The sequence below is a fragment of the Astatotilapia calliptera genome, chromosome 23 (assembly GCF_900246225.1).
Source record: "Astatotilapia calliptera chromosome 23, fAstCal1.2, whole genome shotgun sequence".
NCBI classification, from domain to species: Eukaryota; Metazoa; Chordata; class Actinopteri; order Cichliformes; family Cichlidae; genus Astatotilapia; species Astatotilapia calliptera.
This window is the reverse complement of record NC_039323.1, coordinates 487,079-507,571: the sequence shown is the minus strand read 5'-3', so window position 1 is coordinate 507,571 and position 20,493 is coordinate 487,079. Positions and strand designations below refer to the sequence as shown.

Sequence of the window (20,493 nt, the reverse complement as noted above, 5' to 3'; positions counted from 1 at the left end):
ACGGCTCGTTTGACAAAATGAAAAAGCTCTTCAGACATCTACAGCGCAGCTCCATATTATAAAAGCAGGGTTAAATGTTGCCCAGCTGGTCGATCAGCCAGCTTTATAAAATAGATGTTTTTGTCCATACTGACGTCCAAACCCGGGGGCGCTCCGGTCACACCCAGTCTTTGGGGTTTCGTAACGCATCCAGCATCTCAGCCTCCCGGGTGCCTTTGGCAGGCTCGTGCATGTACTCCCACCTGAGGATGACGAGTGATTCTGTTACCCACGCGACGCGGGCAGCCTGCTGTTGACACAAGCGAGGTGCAAAACAGTGCTTTGAAGAGGCAGCAGCTTACCTTGCGGTGAGTGGGAGGGACATGAGGATGCTCTCGATTCTTGAGCCGGGCGTGGCCAGGCCAAACTTCACTCCCCTGTCGTACACCAGGTTAAACTCCACATACCTGCAGAGCAACACATCCTCACTGTAGGCTCAAAACTTCCTGTTCATTGTTTAAGGTGATCAGGTGCTGTATGAAAACACATAGAACAAACCAAGGCAGCCCATGCTCTGGGTTTACTTTCACAGGAATAATATTGTAATGCGTATTTATTCATTTTGTTTTCTTTGTTACTGTGACAGGTTTGTGGTAGAGATGGCACGATACCACTTTTTAATGTCCGATACCGATATCATAAATTTGGATATCTGCTGATACCGATATGAATCCGATAGTGTTTTAATCAGTACGGACTGTTTTATTAATATCTTGCTGCATTTTGTACAAGTTCATACTCAAGTTTAAAAAAACAAACACTAAAGCTGTTCTGTTGAACCTGTGTGTAAAAACTATTTCATAGTTTCAGCAACACTGATCAATCTAATAAACGTAAACCTGCTCCATCCTCCCTATTTCTGGTATTTTAAAAGAGTACTTAGCAGAAATATTAAGCAACCTAACTAATAGGGTTGAAAACGCCCCACAAAAAATAAATAACTAGGGAACCACCCCCACCCTCCGCTTCGTGATGCTTAATCGACGTAATCAACTTTCATTTTCATGTGTGTAAAAGAAAATTCACAGAAATCAATTATTTTTCAAGAAATATTAAACAGATTCAACATCTTCCTTCAAACAGATTTGCAGACTGCACAGATGGTACCTTCCCAAAGGAAAAAGTACTATAGCTTACTAGGGTATATTAGACTTAACAGTTACTACACTCAACAAAAATATAACGCAACACCTTTGTTACTGCTCCCATTCCCCATGGGATGGACGTAGAGACCTAAAATTCATTCCAGATACACAATATAACCATCCCTCCCAAACAGTGGTCACAAATCAGTCCAAATGTGTGGTAGTGGGCACATCTGCTATATTGAGATAATCCATCCCACCTCACAGGTGTGCCACATCAGGATGCTGATCTGACATCATGAGTAGTGCACAGGTGTACCTCAGACTGCCCACAACAAAAGGCCACCCTGGAATGTGCAGTTTTTTGCGCTATTGGGGGTCTGGGGACCCAGAACCGGTCAGTATCTGGTGTGACCACCATTTGCCTCATGCAGTGCAACACATCGTCGCATGGAGTCTATCAGATTGTCAATTGTGGCCTGTGGAATGTTGGTCCACTCCACTTCAATGGCTGTGCGAGGTTGTTGGATATTCGTGGGAACTGGTACACGCTGTCGTATACGCCGGTCAAGCACATCCCGAACATGCTCAATGGGTGACATGTCCGGTGAGTATGCCGGCCATGCAAGAACTGGGACATTCTCAGCTGCCATCTGCCCTGAACAATGTGAACCATGATTCATCCGTGAAGCGCACACCTCTCCAACGTGCCCAGACGCCATCGAATGTGAGCATTTGCCCACACAAGTCTGTTATGGCGACGAGCTGGAGTCAGGTCAAGACCCCGATGAGGACGACGGGCATGCAGTTGAGCGTCCCTGAGAACGGTTTCTGACAGTTTGTGCAGAAATTGTTTGGTTGTGGCAAACCAATTGTTCCAGCAGCTGTCTGGGTGGCTGGTCTCAGACGATCTTGGAGGTGAACCTGCTGGATGTGGAGGTCCTGGGCTGGTGTGGTTACACGAGGTCTGCGGTTGTGAGGCCGGTTGGATGTGCTGCCATATTCTCTGAAACGCCTGTGGAGACGGCTTATGGTTGAGAAATGAAACATTCAATGCACGGGCGACAGATCAGGTTGACATTCCTGCTGTCAGCACGCCAATTGCATGCGTCCTCATTGCTTGTGGCATCTGTGGCATTTTGCTGTGAGACAAAACTGCACATTCCAGGGTGGCCTTTTGTTGTGGGCAGTCTGAGGTACACCTGTGCACTACTCATGATGTCAGATCAGCATCCTGATGTGGCACACCTGTGAGGTGGGATGGATTATCTCAATATAGCAGATGTGCCCACTACCACACATTTGGACTGATTTGTGACCACTGTTTGGGAGGGATGGTTATATTGTGTATCTGGAATGAATTTTAGGTCTCTACGTCCATCCCATGGGGAATGGGAGCAGTAACAAAGGTGTTGCGTTTATATTTTTGTTGAGTGTATATACAGTAATGGACTTCTATACATCAGATTAAAACTTTGGGTGTAAGATTCAGATAATTTTTTTATTAAAAGCTCGACATTTTAAATGAGAATAAGAAAGAAAAGTATGTCTTTGTGCCCCCTTTTCCCTGTTCATGCCCTATCGGCCCCCCTGGCTAAACTTTGCTAGATCCGCCCCTTTGCTTTACTTCTCTGGGATAACTTCCTCGGAGATGAAATGCCGGGTTGGTAGCGAGGCCAGCAAATTGCTGAACCAGACTGCCGACAGGCCTCGCACGCCACAGCCGCTCTGTCACGTGACGCATACTGCCCCGACGTGCGAAAGTTATGAGCTGAATTACGTCATGTCACAAGTTTTGTGAGGTGCTTTCTGTATGTGCCAACACATACCACACTGAGCTAATCTGAACAGTCTAATCACTCTACTGGTTTCCAGCTTGCTATGTACTTCCCTCTCAAACTCGCCCTTTAAGTCAGTCTCTGTGTTGTTAGCGACTCCCTGCCAGGATCCACTCCAGCTTCAGACCACACTGCAGTCATTAAGTAGCTCAATCACACAAGTGAAGGAAGACTAAACCTGAGACTGGCAGTCACTGCAAGTGTGTGGCCTGAAAAACAGGACGGACTGACTTGGATCAGCTGGTCTGTGAACCCTTTATAATTTTGTGTTTATTTGAGCTCAAATATTCTTAAAGGAAAATCTGAATAAAAATAATATCAAACTTTGATGTTTACTTGTTGTAGAAAATGAGCAAAGGTGCAAAAATAAGTGAAGCTTTGTTCGGTGTCTAGTGTGGATCCCTCCTGCAGCAGTAACTGTAACTAAAGCTTTGTGTCGATCCGACCTGTAGCTTCTTCCTCTGCAAAGCACAGCATCACCTCTGGGACGTCTGCGTTTCCTTGCATGACGTGCTCACTGCAGGTTCTTCTGCAACATTTCTGCGTGTCAGGACGCTCACTCTGACTTCAAAACGGTCCCTTTAGTCTTCTTCGACTCCTCTATGATACAAAGACTTGTGTGTTTAAGGCCACTGTGTTGATGTGTGAATTTTATTATTTGTGCAAATCCAAGACGAGCACGAACAGCTCTTTGTTGAAGACCTCAGAAGTCTTGTTTGTAGACTTCCACAAAGATCTGAAAATCAAAACTGATCAGATGGGTTCTCTCTTATTTACCGTTTGGTGCTACTCACCGGCCTCGTCGAACCTGCTGCCAGTCCTTCTCCTCATCAGAAAAAGAGTCATTGAGATGTTTGTACACGATGGGCAGATAGCAGGGCACCACCGTGCGGGCGCAGCTCTTGACGAAGCTGAACACTTCCTCCTGATTCGGGGAGTCCAGGTCGTCAAAGAAGATTCCTCCTATACCGCGGGTCTCTCCTCTGTGGCGGACGTAGAAGTACCTGTCACACCTGGGCAACATGCAGTAACATATACTGAGACAGAAGCAGGGCCAAATAAATATCCAAATATATGACATACGACAAATGAAGTCTGAAAGACAGATTTGCCTGTATGTTGATATCAGTATTTATAATGACCGAGTAATGAAAATTTAGAAAGTAAAATAAAACGTTTAAAAAAAAAGAGAAAATGTCCTCTCAACCACGTTATGAGCAGTGATGTTCCAGTTTGTCCACCAGAGGGAGCTCTGCAACTTCTCTGTTGCTTGGACCACCACAAACACACCAACTCAGCAGATTCAACAAAACAGCAGTAATATCTTAGTGAGGATTAAAAATAAATATGAATTGTGTTTATGTTTCCATTTTTCCTGAGAGAAAAAGAAAAATATCGGCCAATATATCAGACTTTTAAATCATCAAACGTCAGTATAGGTATCAAAGCTCCAAATGGGCTCTAAATGAATTAACAGCAAGTCGACTGAAAGCATGTCTGTAGAGACAGTAAACTGTGCTACATTTAGTGGATGAGAGGGGTGCCAATCGTCTCTGTAACAGGAAAGGCATATTTATGAAAACATCACATTATTCCTTAAATGTAAAACTTTACCTCATACAGCAAACATCAGATAAACCACACCCATCATTTCCCACTGAAGTCAATCCCTGACTAACGTCTTGCTTCAACGGTTTTTCTGCAACTGCAGATTTTAGGCAAAGACTTCCTCTTATCATAACTCCACAGTGGGGATACACCCAGTGCAAATCCACACACAGCGTACGTGCTGAAGGACGCACGTGCAAGTGCAGGGGACGAGCGTGGGGCTAACCAAACCGTACCATTTCTTAAAGTCGGGGTAGTGCTGTGGGTGGTGCTTGTCACAGGCCTCCTTCAGGGTTTTGTGGAAATGAAAGGCATCCTCCTTATCTATATACACCGGGGTCAGGTCTGTGCCTCCACCGAACCACCACTGCTTAGTGCCTAGAACAAGGAAGAAGGAAACAAGGGTTATCATTCACTCCACACTCAGCTGTGTCACTGACACTGAGAGCCAACTGCTGATGTGATGAAGGGCCTAATGCTTACCATCTTCCTCCTCAATCTCAAAGTATCTGTAGTTGAAGTGCACAGTGGGAATATGGGGGTTTTTGGGGTGAATAACGGAGCTTACTCCCATGGCAACAAATGGCAGTTTACCTGGGAAAAATAAAGATACCAATATTAAAGTTTAAACCGCTGTGTTCAAGAACACAAATCGCAGTAGTCAAAACTCACCATCTTTCCCTTTGAGGACCTTTCCTCTGCTCCTCATCTGCTTCGCCGCCTCCTCTGTCAGGTTCCCAAACACCACCGACACATTAACACCCGCCTTCTCAAACACCTTTCCGTCCTGCATCACACAGCTGATGCCTCCACCACCTGACACAGACACAGTCTGTTTACTTTTGGTTCTTCTTTAAGCAAATATAATCATGTTACACTCTGTTACGCTGTACGTGGATATTTTATGTCAGGCAGAAGCGCCTCACCTTCCTTCCTCTTCCACCGGTCAACCCTGAACGTCCCACCGTCCACTTTCTCCAGGGCTTTGCAGAAGTCGGCCTGAGTCTCCATGATCAGCATCTCCATCTTCGTACGCATCTCGTCCTTGTTCCCCTGCAGCACACTAATGTCAGTCACCGGCGGAGACATGAAGCCCCGGCACCTCTGAGGAATGTCCGCTTCTTCCCCCGTCTCCTTTGCGGCTCGGGGGACCCTCGTTGCCATCTCTGCGCGCTGGAAGTGGTCAGTGTTAGCTAGAAACCCCGCTACGGCCGCCGCCGCTGTTACTGCTGCGGCTCCGCTGAGCGCCAGGGCTCCCCTCCTGGTATTCCCGGACCAGCCTGCGGTCCCATGGGACATGAACCTCACGCCGGTACCCCTCGAAAACCATCTCGTTCCCGGAAGCAAAGGCACTGACCGACTGTGAGTGGAGGCTAGCCGCGAAACGGACTCTCCGGCACTAGCGAGCCTCTTTAACGGAGAAGTTAAACATCGTCTCGCGGCGCTGTGAGCCGTTTTGTTCACCGAGTAAAAGACGATGGTGGCCATCTGTGGACAAGACACGATTCTCTGTCCGTGTGTCCGGCCTGTCACTGTGTTCTCACCACCAACTTAAAACTGTGTCAGAAGTTTCACCTACGTGATATCAGGCATGTCTTAGATGAAGGGGCGTGGTTTGTCAAAGGAGATAAACGCAACATGGGAAATGTCGTTCTCCATTATCGCGGTGCGGGGCTCAGAATGATGCATGCCTACACAAAACTCCAAGACCCAGAGTTCAGTGCGCCACACAAACGTTGCATTCAAAGACTTCAAAGACTTCTCTGTTTGGGGAGGCATTTAAGGACCTCTGTTTCTCATACGATTGTTCATAACATTGATTGATTTTTTAGACTTCTGCGGGAAATCTTCGTCTTAACTTCGACGACGTAACCGGAAACCCCATTTAACCCTAACGCTGCAACCTCCTACAGCTTTCAGGTCATTGCGGGCTACATGTTACATATCCTGGGAGGTGCACATCCGGTTACATGGAAGTTTATCGGGGAGCGTTAAAAGGAGTTTGTGCTTACTTCATAAGTTATGACTTAGAATTGCAGCAGAAGTGTAAATCAGGCATTACTCTTTATCAGTGAGTCGAAATATAAAACAAGCTGATTCCCTAGCTTGGGGTGTCAAACATAGGGCCCAAGGGCCAGAATAGGCCCACCACAAACTCCAGTATGGCCCACTGGATGTCTTTGGAAAATGTGATGGGAGGCAGTTTGGACTTCTAACTGTACTTTCATAAGTTTAACAGCTTTTTCTACTGACAAACACCACCATGGCCATTCAAACTACACCAAAGTAATTAAGAAAAAGATGGGGAAAAAACATTTTTTGGACCATCTACTATAGAAATATTTATATATATTTATAATTATTTCTTTATTTTAAAAGTGGATGCTTCTGAAAATTAGCAAAAACTTTGTGTTTAATAATTACAGCGCCACCTGGCCAATGAGCTACCAGAACTTTCTGTAATTGAGTAATTTCTTACAATTTAAGCCCAGAGAGCCATGCTGATAGCATCATTTGTTTATCGTGTGCAAAAAAGACATATTGTTCAAATAGCACTTCTTTTTCTTATATTAGGATAAATGCAGGAATAAATGTGTTGTTAACATTTTCACACTGACAGAAGTTTCACTGCTCCTACAAACATAAGATCAAACTGATTTAAATCTCTGCTCTGGATCCCCGCTTTTCTTATCAAGAAAAAGAAAAAAGTATAACAAGTAATGATTAAATTTTTTTCATCCATCTAAACTGGTTTGATCGTCCTGGCATTGTGCGTACAGACTCCCTATCATATCTTCTTCTTCAGTATTTTTTAATTATAACGTGTCTGGTTTTACACAACATTTCTGGATGTAAAATCCCCAGGCTCTATGGCTTCCCTTCTTATACATTTTTATCATTATCTGTAACAACGAAAGAGTTTCGGATTAGTGTAAAGTTTGTGTTCAGGGTTTTGACACACTGAGCTGCACTGTTGGAGGTGGTCAGTTCTGTGGAGCTTCAGTGTTTCTCCGCACTTAAAGAAGAGGCAGTTGGGAGTAAACGGGAAAAGAAAGGGTCTGACAGTGACACAGGAAAGGTAGAAAGGTAATAAAGAGGGTGGGGGCAATAAAGAAAAAACAGGGGTTATGAGGAGGTGGACAGATAAGAGGTAAAGAGATGGGATGGATGAAGGCTGGGGTAGATGGAAAAATGTTAGGGGAAGGGTGGAGACAAGGCAGAGGCATGGGGAAGATAAAGGAAGGTAATAAATAAAATAAAATACATATTCAAAGTGGGAATACGGTGATGACGACGATTATGATTAAAATATAGTCATACAGGGTGTAACAGTAACAGAGAGATAAACATATCTGTATTTATAAATGACATACTGGGTAATGATGTATAAATGATGAATTAAACACTTACTAATACCTTACTAATGCTTAATACTGTGACATTATTATTAAGTATATATATCCAGTTGCTAGCTTGATAAAATCGAGCTCTCTTGCTGCAAAGAGGCAGAAACTTGTACCCACGTAGTGTGCACTGTTGCTGATTCTAATCATCCACGAGTGTTTTTTTATTGACTCATACATAAAGAAATACGAAATTTACTTTTGAAAAGTAAACACATCATATAATGTGTTCGTTTTTATAAAGTCCTGAATCATTCACCAGCATCTGCAGCATTGCTGCCACAACACTTCCTGCTGAAGGCTCCTTTCAGTTGTTTCATTTTTGAGAAACATCTTTGCAAAGGTTCACCCTTTAATCACAAGGCTTGTTATAAACAAATGAGAGCATGCAAAAGTATAACTTCCAAGTTTTTTAAACTACTTTGGGGTGAAAGTCTAGAGTTACTTACTTTAACCTGTGCTAACCATTTACACTGATGTGTTGTACACATACTTCTTATCAGAGAGGTGGTTGGAGATAAATGACTTCCTTGTAAATTTTCTCTTTCTCTGCCTTCTTGACACTTTTTAATCTTTCATCTGTTGCCTGATTTTGTTTTACTTGCCTGCCTTTTTTATTCTTTAATAAAACCCAAACTTAAATAAAAAAAATGTCACGACGTATAAAATGCAAATAAAAACGTAATGCAAAGACTCGCGAATCTCACAAACCCAAGTTTTATTCAGAACATAACACAGAAAACATATCAGTGTTTAAACTCTTCGTATTCTGGTTTGTTTACATTTTACACGTCGTCCTGACATTTTTGGAATTGGTTTGTTTTTTATTCTCACCGTAGATAAAGAGGCAATCTTCTAAGTGCAGCCTATCCGGGCTCAAATGTGCGCTTTAGTTTTGTTTAGTCATAAAAATGTGCAATAATGGAAAGACTCGCACAAAAGGACCCAGTTTATCTATAGTGCTTTAAATTTAATCGACCTCAGCCTGGAGGAACAGATAACTCATTTAATAACTTTACTTTATTCAATATTTACGGTCTTTTAACACCCCCTGGCTTTTCCCTCATGTTTACGCTGTGTTCATGGAGATTTTCTTTTTTGTGAATGCGTTTAGCAGGTGGCGTGCGCATGCGCATGTGTAAAGCGTGTTGCTGGTCTCTATGACGACGTGTCTATTAAACCTTTTAGGGGCCGTGGAGAGGCTTGAAGCAGATTATGTGCACAGGTGTTGCTCCACAGGCCGGCGGGGACTACGCAGGCCAGTTAGACGGTCGATTTGTTGTTTTACTGAAACAGGAAGAGCTGCTGCTGGTGAGTTTAACATCACTGTTGTCACATTTTACACTGCTGCTTTAAAACCGATCGATGTAATCCGACTGGGTCCAGTCTGCTCTCAGCCTGCCCTCTATACGCTATAAAGCGATTGAAACAAATAAAGTAAAAGCTAAAGACGACTCGACTCTGTTTCTGTGTTTTAAGCTGCCTGGTGGAAGCGGCTGTGACCCAAACACACATGCACTGAATCAAAAGCGCGTATAAATCTATAGATGTTAGCAAGTGAGGGATATTATATAGGTATTAAAGCCAAAAAGAATTGTAGATTTTGACAGCTATTCAACTTTGATCTAATACATGAGATGGGCACAAAGCCCTGCTACAGATTTATACCTAACATATAAATGAACCCACTTAAAAGTGGCTGTGATGGAGTTTTTACCATAACATGGCAAATACAGGTGCTCACAAACGCTGCAACACAGAAATATATTTCTTTTGGATTGTCTGTTGTTAGTTTTCTTAAAGCACAGGCCCGCTGTGAATAACGCCGGTCTGCCTCTATGTGCTGATCTTTGCATTATTCTTTATACTTAATGTTAACGAGCTGTTAGTGGTGCCCAGGTCGTTGGACATCAGCCATCATTGGCTGGATGTCATGTTCCTACACTTGGTTACATAAGGTTATCTGTGCTGATATGTACCTCCTTTGTTTTCTGACCTTTACTGTTATATTTCGGCATAAAATAAACAGCACATATTATAGAGGGACACTGGATTTATTCAGGTTTCTGTGTGATCACCACAAATAATGTATTTAATGAGGAAGACTATGATTATGCACTTTTTGTCTCATGTATTAAGCACCAGTCAAGAAATCATCCAACCTGTTGGTGGCAGCCTCTCTGTGATTAAACACTACAAGAGAAACCCGAGAACACAACCAGCAGATAAAAACAATATAACAACACAATCCACACAAATGCAGCATCATAAACAGCAGGTCAGATACTAAGATTTAAATCAAGGGAAATTTAAGCCTCAAGTTTGAGAACAATGCACGTTTTACTCTACAGGAAAGATGCTCACCGTGTAATCCCAGATGTATCCTGCAGGGTGTTTTCTGCACTGTGATCTGTACTTATTAGACTTCAGTGAATAATATAAAACAGCTACTTTTCTCTTGAAGCCAAGTCACCCTCTCACAGAAAACAGTGAGCAGAAAATAATCATCAGTGATTTTAAACCTGAGGTGTGGTTGGGCTGCACAGGTGATCTCCACGGTCTACAGCCATGATCGCATCGTCACTGTGCTGTCTCAGGCTTGACTTCACTTTCTTTGGGTGCTACAGTGTGAGTGTGTGCAGGGAGAAAAACTTTTATAAGCATTACGTCACATCCTTCCGTCCCCTCTTTCAGTTCGGTGGTAGATGATGAGCGAAACAGTTTGCACAAAGACTCAGGAGGAGTACGAGGACGACTTTGAGAAAGATCTGGACTGGCTGATCAGTGAGGAAGGCCGGAGCGGGGACCAGGTAGGTCTGACATTACATCTCCTGCATCTCGTCTTTCTAATCTTTCTTTCCTTTTTAGCATGCAGTATATATCTGAATGCTGCTCTACTTGCTGCAGGCTGAATGAGGTGTGTATACCTGAGCCTGCTCTGTGAAAGTGTGACAGCGAGCAGTGTTGAGTTACCAGACCTGGCACACCGAGTTTGGATGTGAAACCTATGCTGCTGAAATGCAGCGGCATACTTTCACTGTTCCACTGCTGGATGTAATATTGATGAGCAAAATAAAACATACCTGTTATCTGTTGCTCAGTATTGATGTTGCACCTTCATTTATATGCAGACTTAATTAATGCATGCAAAGTACGTCTGTCTTATCCCCCACAGGGCTCTGACTATGAGGACATAGAGGCAGACATTGACAAAGAACTGGAGGAGGGTGAGAAACGACAGGGAATGAAAGGAAAGGAGAATAACTACAAGGAAACAAAGCGAGACAACAAAACAGAGCAACTGGAAGAAGATGAAGAGAGGTGGCCATCTCCCATGGAACCATTGGAGTATGACTCAGACAGGGACAGTCCCAGTAAGTCATCACCTACAGCCCCACCTCCTCCAGGGATGGATGACCAAACAGACGAGGAGAAGAAGTACATCCTCGAGAAGATCCAGCAGGCTAACCGGGAGCTGCAGGATCAGGAAGTGCCAGATATGACACGACGGAGGCGGTTGCATTTTAAAGAGACATTGGTGGACCTGGTGGTGCCTCCGCTGCAGTTTGAGAGAGATGGCAGCAGCGATGAAGTAAAGGGGAAAAATGGGAGCAAGGAAAGAGCTGAGGATGCACCGGCAGATACTGAAGTGTCGGGAAAGCTGTCCGAGCTAAAGATTTCACCTCGCAATGAAAGCAGGAGTTCTGAAGGAGGTTCTGGCAGGGCTGGGGAGAGCAGCGAGGGAGGCCAGGGGATGAAGGAGGGCAGAGTCCTTGTGGAGAAGGACGGGAAGTTTGACCTGGTCAGCCTAAAAGAGGTGGAGAGTCAAGCCCTTTTCCCTCCTTTAGCGAACAACTTCAGTGACAGTTCACGCTCCTCGCCTCGTGTTCAGGAGCAAAATGTAAACTCTGTTAAGATCCACAGTTCCTCCTCTTCTCCTCGCCTTCGGGCTGCCTCCTTCTTGTTTCCACAGGCAATAGATCACCTTCGGGCCCCCAGACCTCCAGCACAACCAAAGAGCAGGCCTAGCTCAGCCAGCCAGAGTCAGAGAGGCAGTCAGAGGAAAAGCAGCAAGAGGCGGGTGCAGTCTGCCACGGAGACACCCAGCCAGGCCACGTACACCCTGACCCCACAGCAGAAAGAGCAGCTGCAGAAGATCCAGGAGAGGAAGCAGAGGCTGGCCAGAGAGGTAGGAAATGCAGCGAATTAGGTCATTTCAAAAAAAGGTCTGGCTATGGTTGCTACATTTCTTCACAGTTATTATGTTTCTCAGGCAGAACAGAGGAGGCGTGAGGAAGAAGAGCTGAAGAGGCAGGAGAACGAGCTGGCCTTCAAAGCCTGGCTGATTAGGAAGAAAGAGCAGCTTCAGGAGGAGAGAAGGATCCACAGAGCCCAGGAAATCGAGAGAATGAATTGTCAAGTATGGCCACACGGGGGCACAGTAAGCTCATAACACAGTCGCTACACGAGGACCACTTTTCCCCCCAACACTTTCCGTGTCTTAAACTTTGATGCAATACAAAGAAAGTGTCCGGTAAAAGTGACCCGACTGAGGATGGTAATACGCTGCTTCTGCGTCCCCCATTAGAGAGACTCCAACCCGGACCCGGAGGAGGCCTTCAGGTCATGGCTTCAGAGGAAGCAGGAGCAGCAGCACAAGGAGAGGCAGCTGGTGGAGTTCAAGAGGCTGGAGGAGGACAGTGGGTACCTGTTACACAGCCGTGAGGAGTGCGACGAGGCTTTCAAACTGTACGTCTGCTTTTAAACTTCGTAACCTGCAGAAAGTTTCATATGATGACTTCCTGGCACACGTAAGAGTAGAGACAATCACGTCTGTCACCGCTTGTTTCTGCTCTAAGGTGAAGTTAAAGATTTACAGGTTGAATTTTGGTTCGTTGATTTATATCCTGTCAGGAGTAAAGTTACATTTAGACAATATTAATAATAAAAAGCAGGCTAATGATGCAGCCCTCATCTGGCTACAAAGGGCAAATATTCTGAAAGCGTGCTGGAAGTATCAGCTGACTGACAGATACCTTTTTCCTCCCTCAGGTGGCTGAAGCGAAAGCGGACGGAGAAGCGAGCGGAGCAGCAGGCGGCCCGAGAGCACTCCCGCAGGCTGGTGTTAGAGGAGCGGCGTGCGCGGCGCATGAGGGACTTGATGTGCACCGCCAGTGAAAGCAAACCGTTCAGAGTCACTGAACAGCTGGCCTACCGCTTCTGAGCCGAACCAACCCGGCACGCCGACCAAAGCCACATGTTACCTCTAATCAGGGTCCCCACAAACTCAAACTAAGGACTCGGGCTCGTTACAGAAAGCAGGTATAAACTCCCAAGTTTGTTAAACACGAGATGAGCGAAATCCAGGTTATTTGTTCCAGAAAGAGGGTTAACTGAAACTCTGACTCCCCCCGACACACTGTTTCATTTCCTCATTGATAGGGTTAATATCAAAGTGTGTAGCAGAATGCATTAACATGCACATGAAACCCCAGGTTTAGTTTAGTGGTGCATTTAACACGAGTGCTTTCAGAATCAACCAGCCTTGGATCATGGATGTGATCAGCACACACTGTAGATTTATTAACAACTCAAAATCTGTTGGCTACATGTTTGTAACATGCTGACTCTGTGGTCAGTAAGGCAGCTGTCTGCTAAATATCTCAATGACACTTTTCTGTCCACCTCTTTTCTTTTTTACGATAAATATGACTCAGTCCACTGGATGGGTAGGTGGATGGATGGATGGGTGGGTGGATGGATGGATGGGTAGATGGGTGGGTGGCTGGATGGATGAGTGGATGGATGGATGGGTGGGTGGATGGATGGATGGGTAGATGGGTGGGTGGCTGGATGGATGGGTGGGTGGATGGATGGATGGGTGGGTGGATGGATGGGTGGGTGGATGGCTGGGAAGATGGATGGATGGATGGCTGGATGGGTAGATGGGTGGGTGGCTGGATGGATGAGTGGGTGGATGGATGGATGGGTGGGTGGGGGGATGGGTGGATGAATGGATGGGTGGGTGGGTGGATGGCTGTTTGGATGGATGGATGGGTAGATGGGTGGGTGGCTGGATGGATGGGTGGATTCCCTGCTATGGTGAATCATGATCAGTTCTGATCAGCGGGAAGCACAAGCTCAGAGTTTACTGACCCTGGTTTCTGTAGCAGGGCCCTGGTGGAGTTTCTTGTTCGTCATTTTTGAGCTCGAGTACATTTGTAAAAGTACCACAGTGACCTCTCCTCTGTAAATAACTGAATAACAGGAAATACAGGTGTGGCATGGTTTGAGTAAATGCTTGCACAAGTTGTGAGTATGGGCGGAGCTCCTGACAAAGTGCTGCGATGTAATCCTGAATAAAAATGACCTTTTTCCTATCGTCTGTCTTTTCTCTGAGAGTTTGGTTACATAAATACGTTTTCTGATAAATAGTATTGTTAGTTGCTATACGTAATTACACACAAAACAATAGGGACACAAAACACGTGAAATATTTTTACTTTATAGGCATGTACACATACATGTGTTCTTCAGCATTTCAGAATTAAACAGTAAAACATTTTGAACCCACGTAGAAAAGCCAAGTTACTCTTATTTATTTTTCTTCTCCACCTGATCTCCAGTGCACGACTCGACCGTTCTGGACCAACCACACAAAGTAATAAAAGACCGTTATTCAACACGTATTCCTTGAAACAGGAATAATTGGCATCTTTTATGAAAAAAAGTTTCTTATATTAAATGTAGCCAGCAGCTGTCATTACAAGACAAACACAATGAAAAACCAAACACACTCTGTCCTCGTGTCAGTGAGCATCTTAGGCAGTGTTGTGCAGTGATTTATTACAACTAATGAACTAAACTGACTAAAGATGTTTCCCGTTTCACTTAAATATTCAACAAGACACTAATTATTCAGATGAGTCTCATTTTAGACTGAGAAAACAACAGTGCACCGCATATTTAAAAATATATTACAGTCATAGAAATACAAACTAATAAAAAGGGATAATGTGCTTAATATCATACTTGCCTGTACCATTTGTGAAGACACAAGTTAATATATGAACATACAGTGAAAATGTTGGTGTTTAAGTCTGTTGACCAAAGCAGTGAAACTTCACAGTTGAGTGAGATTACAGATACAAGCTGACGACATCGTGTCGCTCCAAACACACGGAGGCTGTGATTGGATCGAACGCCCAAGAACCAAAATGTAAACTCAAGGTTGAACGAGAAGCAGGAGGAAAAATCAAAATAACACAAAACGACATTGACCTTGCACTTCCAAAACAGTAGAAAAATAGAAATGTTCTGATCCAGAGGTCATTCAATAAATAACATATACAAGTGTTTGACTAAAGAAGGTGGCGCCATTCTGACGTTTCTACAACTCATCTTTGGGGTTGATGTTGAGACCTTGACCGAACACATGCTGCGTGTCCAGGGCCTGGACCACCTCGTCCGCCTGCAGTCGCTCCTGTAGCAGGAAACAGTTTGTCCAACACATTTATTAAACAGCACAAATTCAGTGAGATTTTTTTGTGTTTGTACATTTTTGGTTAAAACATTCTTCCTTTCCAAACGGTCCCAGTGATTTCTACCCGTATAACCAGTATCACACAGGATTACTTTTCATAAAATGTTGTTCTACTGTTGAGACTTTAATACAGCAGCATGTAATTAAGTACACAGTGATCACTGGCACATGACTCCTGCCTCTTAAGAGGTCCTGACATATCGACAGAACACCTGAACCTTTTCTTGATAGAACGACAACAAAGTGCACGAAACAAAGTGTCCAGCACTGAATCCTCTGACAGCGTCCTCCATTAGAAACTAAGGTAGTTTTTATTCTACCAACTGAGTAACAATGTGACACTGTTACAGTGTAACCAGTTACTTCTCTCAGTTTATTCTGCAAAGACGGTAACTAGACACTCCACCAGCAGATGTAGACAAAGAAGCTACGTTTTACCAGTTCTCTGTAGAGTGGGTTCAGGGTGAACCAGAGAGCCACAGCACACCTCTGTCCACTCGTAACGGCCTTCACGCCGTGTGGATTTTCCCCTCCTGATGAGAAACCTACCATTCTGCCACACTTTGGTTTCACTGATGCCTGAAGGGGACGACAGAAGGACAGATGTGAGGCTACGATGATCTTGTGATGTGAGCACAAAGCTGAAGATAAACAGTGACACTTAAAAATCATCAACTTCACACATTATTAGGATTTTAAAGTAAATATTATGTTCATGAGTTTTTGGGTTTCCAACGGTCCAGATCCTGCACACCATGCTGGGATATTCCAGCTTTCCAGCCATCAACTCTGTGAAACACCTTGTTGGTGCAAAAATACTCATGCTTGTCAGACTATGTTAGCATTTTAGACTCAGCTGAAAAAAAAAGGGCAACAATGTGTCCTTTGGCTGGTTTCAATTTAAAATGAGTTCCTTGCCAGGTTGTCTTTGAATGATTAATGTGTTAAATGGCTTAAACAAAAAAACATTCCTCTGAAAACTAGTGACAAAGCAGCCTGAAGAACTACTGCTCAAGAACATTTAACACGAACTTACAAGTAAACGTGTTTGGAAGCAAAACAAATAAAAGCTATGAAATCATCTTTGCTGGGCAAACTTCTCACCGTGACGGTTTTGGCATCCATTTCTGTAAATACGAACTCCCCTCCTTCAAAGTCGGCATTTAGATATAACAGTGCACTGAAACAAAGAAGGACATTGAAACAGGAACGTCTCACAGTATAAAACAAACCTCACAAACACTTTAGTCTGGATAAACCTCGTACCTGTAGTCTCTGTTTGTGTAAGCTGGAGGTTCCTTCCAGCACTCATTGGCATCAGGGTCCAACAAGCAGTTGTCAGCATGGATGGGATGGCTCAGGTCATTCCTGTGATCTTGCTGACCTAAGGGAAAAATGACAACACTGCTTTTCATGTGACGGTAAACGCAACAACCATCCATCTTCCTGGATATCCGGTTGTTCAGTCTGACGTCACTAGCCGTGTCTGGGTCTAAACTCCGCTGCAGGTCCATATATCAAACGATCACTGTGGCATTACTGAGAGTTGAAAAACTGTCTAAAGTCTTTCATCTTTAATAAAATGATCAGCGTTCTGCTCTACCAGGTGTAACAATCGAGTTTAACATCCAGGCATCCATGAAAACGGAATTTATGACATTTAACAGAGTTAGAAGTTAGCAGGGAGTTAGCTCGCTAGCTTCTATCTAAATACAATATAGCATGTCCTGACTGCGGGGTTTTGGAAACAAATTCAAACGTACAGCTCTGTTATCACTTCCAGCATAAATGAAGACAGAAAACTAAACAGCAGTGACGTTTGTAGGGTTACTGAAGTTGGGCTAGCTGGTATATAATGATGTGCTACGTGACAGCTAGCGACACAGCTATGTTAGCATAATATAAACAAGCTAACTTTTTTTCCACCCGATAAAAGTTAACGTGAGTGTTCTCGGTGGTCAGGAACAAATGTAATCGCATGGCAGGATGCTGTAAAAGGACCAAACTTCAGCCAGGAGAACAACTGAGATAATCCATCCACAATACGAGGTTAGTCATTCATATACTGCTGCATGGGTTGGGCTGTAGTTACATCCTAAGGTTTTAAAAACTGAGCTTAAATAAATGATTAGCGGTAATAAAAGCCGAGGGAGGTCAACAGTGATCACTGACTGTTTTAGGAGCTTTTTGAGATTAAATAGAAGAAAATACAAAACATTAAACATGTTAACAACACAAAAGCCATATTAAACGCAGACTACTTTAGGCCCGGAAGTAGGATTCGTCGCGTCATCACTTAACGACCAGATTTGAAATCATTGGTGTGAAAGGCAGCATTTTATTTCCTTTACTAAACACTGGTTTTGGCATCAGCTGAAGACCTTTGATGGCTGTCCGGCACACCAGGTGTGTGTAGGAGAAGTGCAACGTGGAGTTTAGCACGAAATACGACTCGATGATTCGTCTCGCCCGCTCGCTGGTTTCGTAGAAGAGGCGAGCACTTCTCATTGGCACTCTGCCCTCAAAGCCGTGCTGGGAGGAGAGAGGGAAATTGTAAACGCCATCAGAGTGGAGGTAACCTAACAGTCCTGTTTACAGTTTATGAAGCTTGTCCTAACATTCATAACCAGACTGGAAATTAGAGACTTGTTTGTTTAGTGACCAGTGTTTACCTGCAGGGTTTTAAGCACACTGGCTCCTTCGAACTTCTCATTGGGAGTGTGAGGGGACATCCTGCCTTTGTAACCGTCTCCTGCCATCGTGACAGTCTTTAGGACAAGAATACAAAAACCACTTTAAATACAGTTTCACACACTGAGACAGAAACAAATGCACGATCTGTAAAACTGTCCTTACATGTGCCAGCTGTCTGAGCTCTGCACACTCTTCCTCAGATAAAACATGATCCAGCAGCACCCGCTGGGTCCCGTTCAAAGCCGCCGAGTTCTGCACCAGCTGCACGCCCTCGTACAACAAGGGGCCCCCTGCCCAGATCACAGCATGGGAAGAATGCAGACTGTTATCTCAGCCAGTGGTGGTCTTCATCCTTTTAGCTCCTCATTCTGCTGTGTTAGCACCAAACTTTACCTTCCTTGAGACTCTGCGGAGACGTGACGGTGACATTTTTCTTATGCGAGATGGGAACATACTCCATCCAGCCATCGGTGCCTGAGGGAACGCTGAATGTGGAGAGAACCTGGTGTGAAGATATCCACTCAGGAACAGCAGTACGAACATTTTCTGAATTTAAAGCTCACAACACAAATACTGGAACTGTGTTTAGCTTCGTAGACATCTCCACCTGCCTGGAGCTGGAACAAACCAGCGTGCCCTTTGAAGGTTTGACACACAGATTTAAAAACGTCCGTCTATAAAGCTGAGCGAGCGTGGCGAGGGCGAACCAGCACATGCCTTTAATCTAGAAACTTTGGATTTGTGAACTGAAGGCAGTCTTTTCATTACCAGACAAATATAATATAAACAAAAGGATGAATACACATCACGTTGTTTACAGTGTTTCACCTGTTTGAGTCATCTCTTCCACCTGTGCTCCTCCAGTAGTTCTGAAAGAAAAAGAGAAACTGTAAATGTGCATGTATTGTTACGTGTGGCGGCATGGCCAGCAGGTGGCGCTGTTAGCTGAGCAGATAGACGTGCAGCAGCCATGCCAGACACCTGTTACCCCTGCTTTGAATGAGCCAGCAGCAGCAGGGGCGCATTAAGGCTGCTACACACTCTGCAGGAGATCTGCTCTGCATCACAAACATACGGACTCACTTACCAACAACTGCTCGTTAAATTACAAACTAAATCTCCTTCATTTTTGGGGGAAAACAAAATTAAAGAACGTCGGTTTGTTATTAAGCACTCAAAGGCTGCTCCAGGGTTTAATAGCATAACTTACCCCTTCTGTGAATTCTGCACCCATGATTTTGCTGCCAATCAGAAGGAGCTTTAGTTCCTGTTTGTGCCTCCTCAGGTACCATGCAGCTTTCTGTTGAACAAAAAAGGATTTATGGTGAACAGAGTAAAGGAAAATGTCATCTGCATTGTTTTAACCTCTCTGAGGTTAAAACCCTGCTGTCGACTCACCTGATAACAACCAAACTAATTAGTTGCAAATTGTTTCTGTTTTAGTTCCACTTACTTTTCCAACCCTCGACTGCAGAGACACAACAACGGCATCAGATGGCAGCAAACAGTAAACATGTCTCACTTTAAACATTTGATTTATTTCTATGTTATAAATAATAAATAACGGTTTTATTTTGATCTCTCGTGCATAAAACACCTTCAGACAAAATTATTCATATTTTAATACGAGTCCTAGATAACTCAGAGGTCTGTCCATAATTTCTCCAAGCTCTAAAAGTCACAGGGTATTCCTCTTGTCCGTATGAAGGAAATGAGAATGAGACCGTGTTTCCTTTGGCTCTCTGCGCTTCAGTGCCAGGGCTAATGGTTGTGATGAACTCTGCTCATTTTCTCAGAGGGAAACTTTCCCTCCTCAGGGTAAGAAAAGAATAATATTGCAGTAACACAGAGAGCTGCTCTGCATTGAGGTGGATTGTATAAGATCTAAAGCTCCCACAGTGTCTCACACACTTCTGTGATTTTTTCCTCCTCCCGAGTGCCTAAGAAGCCAGACTCATCAGCGGGGAGGCGGTCGGACGTGGCACGGGACCCCGGACTCTGTAAACGAACTCTCCCCAAAAGAGGGAGAGGACGCAGAAGAAGAGAGTCTGCGGCCCAGTGACTCTTCTGTAAACGGATGGGGATGGAAAGACAATACACACACACACACACACACACACACACACACACACACACACACACACACACACACACACACACACACACACACACACACACTCAGTGTCTCTAATGAATAACAGGCTTTAGGAGAAAAGCTGTTTACTTGGAGCTGGACTGAGGCAGCGTTTCCCTCTTAAAGCAGCTGATCAGAGTTTAGGAAG

At 44.2% G+C, this 20,493-nt stretch overlaps 3 protein-coding genes across 8 annotated transcripts in view; 1 reads left to right on the top strand and 2 right to left on the bottom strand.

Annotated features, from left to right (window-relative positions):
* cpox (coproporphyrinogen oxidase) lies at window positions 1-6,231 on the bottom strand. The gene is made up of 7 exons (XM_026158981.1): window positions 5,497-6,231; window positions 5,243-5,386; window positions 5,054-5,164; window positions 4,807-4,948; window positions 3,757-3,975; window positions 342-446; window positions 1-242 (listed from the first exon to the last, which is right to left on the bottom strand). The coding sequence occupies exons 1-7, from the start codon at window positions 6,056-6,058 to the stop codon at window positions 158-160; spliced, it is 1,368 nt and encodes a 455-aa protein (XP_026014766.1). The 5' UTR covers window positions 6,059-6,231; the 3' UTR covers window positions 1-157.
* A 2,908-nt stretch (window positions 6,232-9,139) lies between these two features.
* On the top strand, window positions 9,140-13,732 carry ccdc181 (coiled-coil domain containing 181). Of its 3 annotated transcripts, none has more exons than XM_026160272.1 (6): window positions 9,140-9,285; window positions 10,669-10,784; window positions 11,150-12,163; window positions 12,248-12,394; window positions 12,563-12,723; window positions 13,027-13,732. In XM_026160272.1, exons 2-6 carry the CDS (start codon window positions 10,680-10,682, stop codon window positions 13,196-13,198), a joined length of 1,599 nt encoding a protein of 532 aa, XP_026016057.1. In that variant the 5' UTR covers window positions 9,140-9,285; window positions 10,669-10,679; the 3' UTR covers window positions 13,199-13,732. The 3 variants fall into 3 exon arrangements, with proteins under 3 accessions (XP_026016057.1, XP_026016056.1, XP_026016058.1); XM_026160271.1 differs by having other exon boundaries at window positions 9,141-9,285; window positions 12,248-12,415; XM_026160273.1 differs by lacking the exons at window positions 9,140-9,285; window positions 10,669-10,784 and adding an exon at window positions 10,796-10,891 and having other exon boundaries at window positions 12,248-12,415.
* Window positions 13,733-14,459: 727 nt separating this feature from the next.
* p3h2 (prolyl 3-hydroxylase 2) overlaps window positions 14,460-20,493 on the bottom strand; it is a 48,427-nt gene continuing 42,393 nt past the window's right edge. For all 4 annotated transcript variants that reach the window (XM_026158505.1, XM_026158504.1, XM_026158507.1 and 1 more), the window contains 10 exons: window positions 19,422-19,511; window positions 19,040-19,080; window positions 18,605-18,696; window positions 18,374-18,501; window positions 18,190-18,285; window positions 17,899-18,049; window positions 16,784-16,901; window positions 16,622-16,697; window positions 15,956-16,096; window positions 14,460-15,457 (listed from right to left, as the gene is read on the bottom strand). In XM_026158505.1, coding sequence (XP_026014290.1) covers window positions 15,365-15,457; window positions 15,956-16,096; window positions 16,622-16,697; window positions 16,784-16,901; window positions 17,899-18,049; window positions 18,190-18,285; window positions 18,374-18,501; window positions 18,605-18,696; window positions 19,040-19,080; window positions 19,422-19,511 — 1,026 coding nt within the window. In that variant the 3' untranslated portion in view covers window positions 14,460-15,364. The remainder of the gene's footprint in view (window positions 15,458-15,955; window positions 16,097-16,621; window positions 16,698-16,783; window positions 16,902-17,898; window positions 18,050-18,189; window positions 18,286-18,373; window positions 18,502-18,604; window positions 18,697-19,039; window positions 19,081-19,421; window positions 19,512-20,493) is intronic.